Genomic DNA, 13143 nt, shown 5'->3' with positions numbered 1-13143 from the left:
CTTTTGTCTCATTAGTAATTGATGAAGTCATGAAGACGTACTGCCAATGCAGGCTTAGAAGACCAAGACTATCACCCTCGTTTGGTAAAGAAAGTTGCTACATTTATGAAGATATCATAAGAAGATGAAAAAGACAGTCAAAAACTCATATAACCCCATCTTCTGTCCTTTGATTGAGAGAACTCTGCTTTCTAATCACAACTCCTAGAAAATTCTACTATGTTCTTCAACATCCATGTTGAATACAGTGAAAGTAAATATCAACACAACAAAAAAAGTATAAAGGAATTCAGACAAAGAGGGTGGTGCTTGTCCCAAAAATACAGAAGACTAAGAAGGTGGTGAGGATTACATGGGCTAACTACCCTTCTTTCTCTCTCTTATTGGTGTAAAATTGGCTAATTACCCTATTAGTGAAAAATCTTCCTGGGCTGCATTGTTCCATCCTTGTATCTATCACCTTGTCCAGCCAAATATTTTGAGAGCTTGATGTTGGTTATTGTGACAATACCCCAGCAGTAGTTAGACTAGTAGTAGCTTCTCCATCACTGGAGTTCACACAGATGATAAGATGGGGATGCAGCCCTCTACAATGCTCCGTCCTTGTATATATCCATCACCTTGTCCAGCCAAATATTTTGATAGCTTGATGTCGGTTATTCTGCGGGTGACAATACCCCAGCTGTAGTAGACTAGTAGTAGCTTCTCCATCACTGGAGTTCACACAGATGATAAGATGGGGATGCAGCCCTCTACAATGCTCCACCCTTGTATCCATCACCTTGTCCAGCCAAATATTTTGATAGCTTGATGTGGTTATTCTGCGGGTGACAATACCCCAGCTGTAGTAGACTAGTAGTAGCTTCTCCATCACTGGAGTTCACCCAGATGATAAGATGGGGATGCAGCCCTCTACAATGCTCCATCCTTGTATATCCATCACCTTGTCCAGCCAAATATTTTGGGAGCTTGATGTTGGTTATTCTGCGGGTGACAATACCCCAGCCGTAGTAGACTAGTAGTAGCTTTTCTATCACTGGAGTTCACACAGTGACACAGATGATAAGATGGGGGTGGAGCCCTCTACAATGCTCCATCCTTGTATCCATCACCTTGTCCAGCCACATATTTTGAGAGCTTGATGTTGGTTATTCTGCGGGTGACAATACCCCAGCCGTAGTAGACTAGCAGTAGCTTCTCCATCACTGGAGTTCACACAGATGGTAAGATGGGGATGGGGCCCTCTACAATGCTCCATCCTTGTATCCATCACCTTGTCCAGCCAAATATTTTGATAGCTTGATGTCGGTTATTCTGCCGGTGACAATACCCCAGCTGTAGTAGACTAGTAGTAGCTTCTCCATCATTGGAGTTCACACAGATGACAAGATGGGGATGCAGCCCTCTACAATGCTCCATCCTTGTATCCATCACCTTGTCCTAGTCATCAAAATGAAGAACATGAACAAAGATGGCGGCTGACGGCGACAAGAGTAATTAGAGGCTGCCATTGAACTACAAGGTGGCTAAGGGAAATCAAGTGAGGTGAGGCCTTGATCCTTTTACATATTAGTGGGAATCTATATTGATGTGGCTACCCTAGCTTGCTATTTTTTGGTCCTTTCTCCACATGATTCATTGCTAATTATACATTGCTAACCAATGGCCTTATTAATGATTAGCCTGTTATTGATGTTGTAGAACGGTTTAATTTTCCATAGGTGACGATTAGGTGCTAATCAATGTTTACTTATATAGTCGAACAATATTAACAAGGTGTAAAGAAAAAAGAATGAAAATACCTAGCGCTCTGCTAGGGTTGGGAGAGCGCCGCTCTTGGCCTCTCTGTACCTTACTCCTTCGTCAATGGAGCAAATCTCCGACACCGTTCTCAGCGTCGTTACCCTTGCGCACGGTAGAAACCGTGCATGTTTACCAGTCGCCGCAAGCATGCTTCCCAGCGACAACCTTCTGGTCCCAGACTCTATCTGATCGTGGTTGGTGTGGAGAAGAAGCAGCTGTGCTGCCTTGTTGGGTTGGAACAACACCGGATGTGAACCGTCTCCGACCGAGTCGAGCACGTCTGAAAATGGGTTTATTGGTTAGATCTGGACCGGTGGTGGTGCGGTGTACAGTGGATCGGTACGTGATCATGATCACTGGTGATGGGAGGATGACAGATCGCTGGCCGGCGTCGGAGACTGGATTCGGCGTTTGCTCTGCTATAGATCTGATCAGTGGGGGTTGGTTCTGGGGTAGAAGATCTTCGGCATTCCGCGGACAACTCCACAAGACTGATGGGGCTGTGGGCAACGTCTTGAGTCTTGCGAACATGGGGGTCCTCCGGCGAGGACTAGCGGCTCAGCGACTGGGGTCGAGGACAAGGCAGGTATGGGTGCCCAGAGGGATTTTGGGTGCCCAACTATGGACCTGGGCACTTTCTTGTTTGGGTTACTCAAGGTGGGCCTGTGCTAGGTTTGGCTGGACCTCTGTTCAGTTGGATTGTTCAAGTAGGACTTTGGGCTGGGCCTTCCTTCTTGGGGCTTTGCAGCTGGTGAATGAGCCTGAAGCTGTTAGGACTCACATTTGGGATCCGGGAGACTGTTGTTGGGCCCTAAATTTATCTGCATGTTGGAATTGCTTCTTTGATCACTTAGGTAGAAGATTGCTCTCTATTCAGCGCATTTTATTGCGTGGAGTAGGCAAGGTCGGTCATACTACCGGCGGTCACCTTGATAGAAGGTTACCCTCTATTCTACGTATATCTTTGCGTGGAAGTATGGTCGACCATACTATTGGTACCGTTTTACATCGCTCGGACTCTGTTTGGTGCCTCATCAAATGCTTAATTGCATCCCTTCGTATTTTTGCTATGTTTTTTTTCCGATGCTTTGTTGCATCTAGTATTTCTCTTGCTATTTTATATTTTGATGTAGTTTCTACATCTACCAGTTGTAATTTTTATTTTGTTTATTATTAATAAAATTGCGTTGACAGTTTCTCAAAAAAAAAAAAAAAAAGTTTACTTATATAGTCTGGATGTTGAAGTTTCCCCTATCACAATAATCACCTTATTACAGTCCAGCTACCAAATCATGTCAGCTGCTGAAATTATATTGGATTATTGGAACTAGTTACAGAGCCCCGCGTTGCTAGTTTAACTGCATTCAAGTTTTATAACATTTATCATTGCTTTCTGTCTAACTGAATTAACTGACAGAAATCGAATGAAGTTCACAGTTTCATAACGAAAAGGGGATCCAAATGCGCAAACTAATTCAAAATAAAATAGAAAAAAAAAACCCAAATAAGAAAGGAATATTCATTGGTCAAGTATTCTCCTTCACTTCTAGATTACCGACTCTATCTTCTCATTCACACCTTAATATCATCAGTAACCAATCCTCTTTAGAAGTTTCGAAGAGTACTTAATACTCTGCTGGTCTTTCCATATATCTAAATCCACTTTAACGACTGCTTTTGAAAAGTAATAAACTTCAGGGACATAATAACATTATGTACAGAATTTCCTTCAGTGATTTTAAACTTCAACCAACTCTATTTGGATAGCCAGCATCTTCTTATATCAATCCAATTTTGATAAGAAGAATAGCATTGCTTGTTAACAACCCTGAGAAGAAATGTACATCGAGTTAAAAAAGACAGTTTTACAGATGGTAAAGAAAAACTGCTCGAATACTTTTGGTTAAAGGTCAGTTTCATGTGAATTAGAAATTTCTTTAATTTCTTATGAGCTTGCTGTGTATTCTCTTGATTAGCTTCTCTGCTTGTTGGTAGCTTCCCAGTGTTTCAGTAGATAAGGCGGCTACAGTTTATTTTAAGTCATTAATGTGATTCTGCTATCATGCCATGCATTATTTTCCAGCATTAGCTTGTATGAACTGAGATGGTATAGGTTAATCATGATTAGGATGGATTATCCTCATGTAGAAGTCAGAAAAACCTTCCCCCATTGCCTTTAGACCCTGTCTTTCTTGCCAAACACAAGAAGATGGTTTCTAAAAGCAAATCGAATAACTTTGTTCTAGCTACTAAGAATGACCAGTCAAATTGTAAATTGTTGTAGGAGAATTGAAATTGTGTTTATTATTGATAATAGGAGACCTTTATATAGTGAGTTACAAGGTACACAATAGGTAATAGAATCCGAATACAATTGAATACCTAGAACACTTTCCTATTACAACTCTAAACCCTAGTTTGTAGAGGCACACATTATGTCGATATCCTTCAACACTCCCCCTTGTGCCGCTCAAACTTGGTGATGACGCTTTGATTGTTGCCTCGTTCAAAACCTTGCCTGGTAACAAAAACCCTGTGGGACAAAAATAACCCTGGTCGAAGGACAAAAAGAGCACAACACGTCCTTCACTCTTCGAGATCGAACATGTAGACATCATACCTCCCCCTGATGTCAATATCTCCCCCTGATTGCTACAATCATGGGGGTTCGGATAACTTTCTCAATCCGATGCTCTTCACATGTTTCTCGAAGGTGGATTTTGGTAACGACTTAGTAAATAAGTCCACTACATTATCCTCTGATCGGATTTGGTTCACTTCAATATTTAGAAGTGCTTATTGTCATTTTGATGGAGGGGAGGAGGAGCAAGGAAGGTGGCATTTTGCCTTGTGGGGTCCGATCCCATAGTTCGGTCATTTGTTTTCTCTCTGTAGGGATAGAACAAGCCCATATCAATCGTACCTCTCAAATATCAAAAGATTGTCTTTATACTAATCTAATGGCGTTACGTTGGCGCGGGGCTATATCTAGCCAACAAGTTCATAATAATTGAGGTGTCCGGTCTTGTATTGTGCTAAGTACAATAATGTGCCTATCGTACATAAGCAAGCACTTCTGCTATTAACACGTTTTCGTCATCATCCCTGGGACGAAACGGATCCCTTTTAGGGCCAAGACTACAGACGACCATGGGAGTGCATTTTTGATTTGATCAAAATGCCTAAGCATCTATTGACACGGTATACAAGTTCTGAATCTAGACAAAACCGTGTTCTCCCAAGGTCCTTCCTCTCAAACTCGGATTTCAGGTGTTCAGCGGTTTCCTTTAACTCTCAAGGGTTTCAATTATTTTTATCAACATAAACCGCGACAATTGCAAATTCGAAACTTGTCATGGAAACGCGTGGGCATAGTTCATCATATCTTATCCCAATCAAGTAGTCATTCTAGTGAGCATTTCAACCTCGTTGCAAATACGCTCCGTGGTCTAGAGCCACTTGACTTGGGTAAATGAAGTCCACAAGAACCTTCATTATATTCTGTATCTAGATCCCCATAGAGATACGTAGTGACCACATTCGTAAGCTGCATGTTCAGTTATTTGGAAACTACCAAACTGACAAGGTAGTGGAGTGCAATGACATCCATTACGAGAGAATATGTCTTCTCGTAGTCGATTCTAGGGCATTGTGAGAAACCTTGCGCCATAAGGCGAGATTTTCATCTCTTTTTCTCATCATGCTATCTAATGAAGACCTATTAATGTCAATAGGTTTTATGTTAGGAGGTGTTGGCATCTCAGGCCCGAAATCCTTCCTCTTCGTTAGTGAATCCAATTCAACCTGGATCGCATCTTTCCATTTAGGCCAATTTTCTCCACGTTGGCATTCTTCAACGGAGTAAGGTTCGATATCATTGGTATCAACAATTCCACATCCTCATGTACACTAGTGTAGTTTGTAGAGATCTCTATATTCTCATAAATTGGTTCTAACATTGAGGCGTCCCCCAACAATGTCTCTTGGACATAACCACAATCCAAAATATTCTCATGAGACGGATTTTGAGTATCAATGATCAATGGATCAAGTTGTGTCAAACTCGCTCTCTTCTTAGGGAGAGAATCCATCGAACCTATGGGTCTCCTACACTCTCTAGCGGAACCCATGGCCTATGACGCCATTATGCCACCTTTGTGACGTCACCATACCACCATCCATGGTGGTGTTGCCATACCCATATTCTCTGGGTGGCACCATGTCCTCTTGTGGGGACATCAATCCTTGCAGGCATATTTGCAGCAGGTATATGTGATCTCGTCACTTTTAGGGGATCATGATGAGACATAGTGGGGACAGACCACGACAATTCCTGTCGTTCTTGTTGAACATTGACGTTTTAATCTCTCCCTAACGACGGGAAGACTGTCTCGTCAAAGTGACAATTCGCAAATCCAGCGAAAAAGAGATCGCCTGTCAAGGGTTTTACCTAGCTGACTTATAGTTGGAGGCCTATGGCCAACACAAATATATATATATATATATATATATATATGCATTCATTGTAATGATGCATGTTGATGTGTTGTGGCGGCGCAATTGGCACATAAACCGCGTACTCAAATATGCATAAGTATGAGATATTTAGACTCGAACCCAGTCACTAGCTGTAACGCAAATAAAAGTTGAGTGAATGCTATGAGTCGTAGACGAATGAGCATAGCTGTATGCGATATTACATAACCTATGCGGAAATATTGGTGCGCATTATCAAAGTCTGGGCTACCATCGTAGTCTTTTATTGGTGGCTTTTCCGCCAGACCAATTAGGTGTGTACATGGGAATATGATACTTGATATCAATACCCAATGATATGCAATAGTCATTGAAATTTTCAATGTAAACTTTCTAGCATTATCAAGTCAAATTGACTGATGGGATGATCTGGGTAGTGAGCCCGTAGCCATATGTTATGTGCTAGGAGTGTAGTATAAGCAGCATTATGAGTGGATAATGGCACAACACGTGACCAGCGTGTTTGCATATCAACCAACACCATAACACATCTATACGGTCCGCAAGTTGATTGATCAAATCCACATAATTCCCTTAGATTCTTTGTAAGAATGGAATTATTTCCTCAATCTCCTTTGCATAGGATGGTCTCAATCCTAAATAACAGGCTTTACAGAATGAAACATAGGCCTTATAATCAACCAATGAAGGTTTTGGTTAAGCCACAATGTCACAATGGACTTCAGAAGTAGGGAGATGAGTTGAATTAGGGTTTATGGCATCAATGCCATGTATTTTCCGTAGGGGGTAGGCGGCACCGGCCATGTGTGGTCGGTCTTTGCACAATCATGGCGCCATGAGGGGAATATGCAGCTCCTCGAACCAATTCTTGGTTCTTACTTTTCTTTGTTCTGAAAATGGATGTATGTGTAAAGTCTTTAACACACGGATCATCATGCCGAAGCCTATATGTGTCAGAATCCCATAAATCGTCTCTCATGACATGGTTGGATTCAATAATTCAAATAGTGGCTGCATACAACCCACTACAGCGACACATAAGTTTCTCTAATACTCGTTTATATCCATAGTCATTAGAGGTGATGCAAAGGAACTCTGTCCATTCTCATAATGTGTTTCCACATGAAAACCATCGGCTCTTATATCTTTCAAATAAAGTTCGAATTAAGGTATGTCTAAGACATTAAAGAATCGACACTTTATTACATCAAAGTTTCTTAACCAAAGTCTAATCCAAAAATAAAAGTCAAACTTAGACAGATTGTAGTCACTCAATCCGTTCGGTGACTCCAATCAAATATGACCAGGAAAGTAGGAAGAGATATCGGTGGAGCGAGACTCTCTTAAGTACCACTAATCTCAATTACTTTCCTAGACATCATACTTAATTAGGTGAGCCAAGTGAGAAAGAGTTAAAACAAAATGTCATTTATTGATTTAAGGCATAACTGCCATTACATAATTCTTGGAAAAATAAAAGACTATTCGAAATAAAAATCTGCGGCATTTTGTCTTCATCGTCAGATTTAAAGTCTTTTTGAACTCGATGTCTTGATCACTGTGAGGCAGCTACCTTCTCAGGTACATTGCAAACTTAGGCCCATTGATCAGACGTTCCATATCAGAAATAGATATCATGAAGAGGATTCTCCCTTGATTAAGGCGCATTGGCGCAATGTGCATGGTCCTTAGGACCTGAGGCATTGGAAGATTATGACCATGACCAACGTTGGCTCTATGGTTTCCAACCCGTAGTTCCTCAAAATCACGGCTCCTACGGTGGCGTGATTGTCGCCTTTGACGACTACCTTCATGAGCATTTCGATTATACAGATCTTGACGTCTATGGCGACTTTCTCTAGCCATGGGACGATGCTCTGGATAGCTATCTCAAAGCCTATCAATTTCTCTTCTCACAAGCTCGTTGTCTTGCCTTTCATCAATTTCCATAGCTTCAATAAGCTTTTGAAAGCTTGTAATCCGTCTTGCATTTATATGAGTCCGAAATAAATCACAAGATCTCATAGCATAGACAGGGAAGGTATTGAGAGTTTTCTCAATCAATTGTTCTTCTGTGATCGTCTTGCCACAGAAGCGCATCATTCCTGTGATGCGGAGAGCTTCCGAATAAAATTGTATGACTGTGTCAAAGTCAGAGAAGCGAAGATCATTCCATTCTGCTTCTAAATTCAAAAGGATGGAGTCACGAACATTGCCATGACGTTCACGAAGCGCTTGCCAAAGCTTTATGGAGCTATCCTCGTTCATGAACTCAAACTGGAGGTCTTTATCCATATAACACATCATTAGGGCAAGTGCCTTGGAATTGTCTATCTCAGTTTGAAGGTCTGGAGCAGTTCCTTCATAACAAAGCTCTTGGATTGTGTGCAATAGATCACGGGAAATAAGATGGAGCTCAACGTCCTGAGCCCACAATATGTATCTTTTGCCTGCATAATCCAATGGAACAAAATCGAGTATGTTCGAGTTTGACATCCTGAAAAAGGGTGAAACAAGAACTAATTAGTTTCGGAGCTAAACTTCCACGAAAACTAATAATAATAAGATTTTAGAGCTATGCTACCAAGAAATCAATTTCCAAGAATAATTGGATTAGACCAAACAATGATGTTTTAATATGGTCACAATTTGATGCTTACGGACGCTCTTAGTCCAAGCATTATGAACACTCTTAGTTCATACGAACGCTCTTGTTTATTATGAACACTCTGAGTTCATTGATTACGAACGCTCTTAGTTCGTTAAGCATGAATCCCCACAATTTCGCTTATTAAATACTTGAAACCATGTTCATATTATGCAAATCCTGCAGCAAAATAAAGGAATTTAAAAGACAAGAAAGCAGGAACTTTAATAGTAAAAAATTACTTGGTAATTTGAAGCTTTGCTTCATGATTCTTTATACACGCGCGTGTTGATACAGGCGTGTAGCTAAATTAGGATTGCCGGAAATTGGCAGTTGGTGGGCTGCCCTTCTCCCTTCCTTTTTCTTCTTTTTCGCGGCCCAGGCCTGCTTCCTTTTTTTTTTTTCTCTCTGCCCAGGCTTTGGTATCTGAAGTTTGTTTTTTTTTTCTTTTCTTTTTTTCTTTCTTTTCTTCTTTTCTTTCTTCGGGGCCCACTCCTTCTCTCTCCTTCTTCTACGTGTCTTCTTCTCCTTCCTTCTGTTTTTTGGGTTTTCTTTTTTCGTTGGCAGAAGGCAGTCGCTGCCACAGAGGAGCGGTAAAGGAACTGCCGGTAGGATGCGCAAGGAGGCTGGCATGCTTCGTGCGCTGGCTGTCGGTGTGCTGCGTGCGGGTTGGCAGCGACGAGGCTTGTGGGGGACGCTGGGCGAAGAGCTGCAGTGTGCAGCGAGCAGGAAGCAGCCACGTAGGGGGGCGCAAAGGGTAGCAGCGCAGGAAGGCAGGCTGTAGGGAGGCTGCGGCAGGGGGGCTGGAGCAGCAGGGGCTGCAGTAGGCTTGCTGCTAAGGAGCTGCAGCGCTTGCGGCAGTGGGCTGCAAGCAGGGAGGCTGCGGCAAATTTCTGTGAGAGAGAGTTTTGTAGGGTTTTTTTTTCTTTTGGGCTAGGGTTAGAACTCGTGCTGATAACGTGTTGTAGGAGAATTGAAATTGTGTTTATTATTGATAATATGTGTATAGGGAGTTACAAGGTACACAATAGGTAATAGAATCCGAATACAATTGAATACCTAGAACATTTTCCTATTACAACTCTAAACACTAGTTTGTAGAGGCACACATTATGTCGATATCCTTCAACATAAATGATCAATTGGGAATTAATACATACATCACTGCGCAACATAATCTGCATTCTGCAGTACTACATGCAGTCTGAAATTGATGTTAATATAATGGATAAACATAACAGAAGGGACTAAGAAAAGAACGTTATGGAAAGGGTCTGGTATTGCTAGGCATATGAAAAGCAAAAACTAGAACATAATACCACCTCTCTGATAGTCTAAACCATGTAATATCTCTGTCCGACACACTCAAAGCAGCTAGCTAAACCTGGCTGGTCAAATTACCGTAGGTAATCTTGGCTCACTCTGAGGCAAGCATAGATAAAGATGGCCAGGACAAAGTAAGCAAGTATCATATCTATCTCAGTGTTGCCTGAAGAATGCGAGCAGAGGATCATAGACTTTCTGACGGGCATTCTCACCCATAATGAAATCATAATGAGCATACTCCTCTATGTATTGCTCGACAAGCTTGTCCTTGTCATGATCATTGAGGTCATTAAGCAAAGTCTTCACATCGTTGACGTCTGAAAGAGCATCTCTCCCTCCATAGCTGAGGAAAAGAGGAATGTCTTTCTGAATGTTTGCCATGTTGTACACTGGAGGAGTAAACGTATTGTAGTGCTGCAGATTTGTGAGTGGAAGAGTGTAATCGAACATTCTTATGGTTCCACTTCTGATCATCTGAGACAAATGTATGAAATTCTTTGTGGAAGTGGATTGTGGTGTATGATTATAGTAAAGATCTAAACTTGAAGGATTTAGGCAACAATTTAGACCTGTTACAGCAGCCAGAAAGTTGGAACAGTCCACGCCCGGTTGTATGCAAATAGTGGTCTGCAGAGTTCGTTCTAATGGCGGTAGCGGAGGAAATTCCCGGACACCAACGATGTAGAATTGCTCAGCATAAAATGTTTGAGTAGCAACTCTTATAAGCAGTGTGGATATCTGACCCAGATAAGCAATTGGGGTAAGCAAAGCAGCTGATCTCAATGAGTTTCTTAATCTTTGTTGGGACAAGGCAGCTAGTATTGTCAATGTTCCTAAGGAATGACCAACATAGTGTGACTTCTGTCCTGTTTGCTTGTTCACATAATTGAACAAAGCAGGAAGATCATAAGCAGCCAACTGTTCCCATGTCCATTCCCAATAAGCAGGATCATTAGTAGTAAGTGATTTGTGTCCACGGCTAGAGTCCGTTCCTCGAGCATTAGCAAGCCATACATCAAACCCTTTGTCAGCCAAGATGAACGCCAAAGCCTGATCCGGTGGATTGAGTAGCCATGCTGCAGCATCCATTATAAGCCCATGTTGCAACAAAACAGGCGGCTTCTGATCTGTGGCTGAATTTCTACCAGACCGTCCATATGGAATTCTCTGCAACCCTAGAATGTAACCATCTTCTGTTGTTACTTGATGTTCTTGGCAAATATAGCCTCGTGTCTCCACAAGAGATTTGCAAATACCATTGTGAATATCATGACCACTGGTTTGTGCAACTCCTGAAACAGAAACTAGAGCCACAAGAAGTAGAATACTAGCTGAAGGGTACTTGGCCATTTTGGAGTAGAATGATATAATTGGTGGTCGATGAATTGATACAACAAGTTTCCACAGCTTTTGCTATTTAAATAGATTGTCATTGTGAATATCATGACCATTGGTTTGTGCAACTCCTGAAACACAAACTAGAGCCACAAGAAGTAGAATACTAGCTGAAGGGTAATTGACCATTTTGGAGTAGAATGATATAATTGTTGGTCGATGAATTGATACAAGAAGTTTCCACAGCTTTTGCTATTTAAATAGATTCTCATTGTGAATATCATGACCATTGGTTTGTGCAACTCCTGAAACACAAACTAGAGCCACGTACAAGAAGTAGAATACTAGCTGAAGGGTAATTGACCATTTTGGAGTTACAATGATATAATTGGTGGTCGATGAATTGATACAACAAGTTTCCACAGCTTTTGCTATTTAAATAGATGGTCATTGATAAGACAATGTTCATGTTATTTTATGATTAGGATTCTAATTATAATTAGGAATATAATTTGACTCTAATTTGGATTATAATTAGCTTTACCATCTATATTTAGGAAACATGTTCAACTTTGCATCTTGTGAATAAGAAAACTACATCAACATTGGATTTCGCCGCTGCCACGATTCCATATTCAAAACATGAATTACCTTGATTCTTTCAAATTTCAGACAAGGAAGTATGCAAACCAAAATATGTTCATTCCAGAGTTTTATACTTGGTACTTGTTTTTTTTTTTTTTTTTTTATTAGCATACTTAGTGTTTCGTTGAGAAAAATTCTACAATGTGTTAATGTATGACATACATACAATTGCCTTAAAAGTGGTAAAATGAGTCCTCAAAGTGGTAAATTTACTTAGTTACCACAGGAGTCTTCAAAATAGTAATATTAGTCCTCAAATTGGTAACATGAGTCTTTAATTTGGTAAATTTTCTTAGTTTACCATATGAGTTAAATAGTAATATTAGTCCTTAAAGTGGTAATATGAGTCCTTAAAGTGGTAAAAATAGTTGATGTATGAGAATTGTTAACATACCATAGCTTTACCCCTTCGTTGATACCGTTTCGTTTTTATCATTAGTAATTGATGAAGTCATGAAGACGTACTGCCAATGCAAGCTTAGAAGACCAAGACTATCACCCTCGTTTGGTAAAGAAAGTTACTACATTTATGAAGATATCATAAGAAAATGAAAAAGACAGTCAAAAACTCATATAACCCGATCTTCTGTCCTTTGATTGAGAGAACTCTGCTTTCTAATCAAAACTCCTAAAAAATTCTACTATGTTCTTCAACCTCGATGTTGAATACAGTGAAAGTAAATATCAACATAGAACAAAAAAAATATAAAAGAATTCAGACAAAGAGGGTGGTGCTTGTCCCAAAAAATACAGAAGACTAAGAAGGTGGTGAGGTTTACATGGGCTAACTACCCTTCTTTCTGTCTCTTATTGGTGTAAAATTGGCTAATTACCTTATTAGTGAAAAAAAATTGGGAAAAATCTGCCTGGGCTGCATTGCTCCATCCTAG

The 13143-nt window shown here is 40.7% G+C and overlaps 2 protein-coding genes across 2 annotated transcripts; one reads left to right on the top strand and one right to left on the bottom strand.

Annotated features, from left to right (window-relative positions):
* Window positions 1-1294: 1294 nt before the first annotated feature.
* Window positions 1295-9731, top strand: LOC121051332. The gene is made up of 3 exons (XM_040513579.1): window positions 1295-1545; window positions 1759-2874; window positions 9515-9731. Exons 2-3 carry the CDS (start codon window positions 1793-1795, stop codon window positions 9729-9731), a joined length of 1299 nt encoding a protein of 432 aa, XP_040369513.1. The 5' UTR covers window positions 1295-1545; window positions 1759-1792.
* A 226-nt stretch (window positions 9732-9957) lies between these two features.
* Window positions 9958-11836, bottom strand: LOC112186820 (triacylglycerol lipase 2). Its single transcript, XM_024325351.2, has 2 exons — window positions 10332-11836; window positions 9958-10299 (listed from the first exon to the last, which is right to left on the bottom strand). The coding sequence occupies exon 1, from the start codon at window positions 11621-11623 to the stop codon at window positions 10427-10429; it is 1197 nt and encodes a 398-aa protein (XP_024181119.1). The 5' UTR covers window positions 11624-11836; the 3' UTR covers window positions 9958-10299; window positions 10332-10426.
* Between the last annotated feature and the right edge of the window lie 1307 nt (window positions 11837-13143).

Source organism: Rosa chinensis, chromosome 2 (genome assembly GCF_002994745.2).
Source record: "Rosa chinensis cultivar Old Blush chromosome 2, RchiOBHm-V2, whole genome shotgun sequence".
Classification (NCBI taxonomy): domain Eukaryota; kingdom Viridiplantae; phylum Streptophyta; class Magnoliopsida; order Rosales; family Rosaceae; genus Rosa; species Rosa chinensis.
This window is presented reverse-complemented; position numbering and strand designations above follow the sequence as displayed.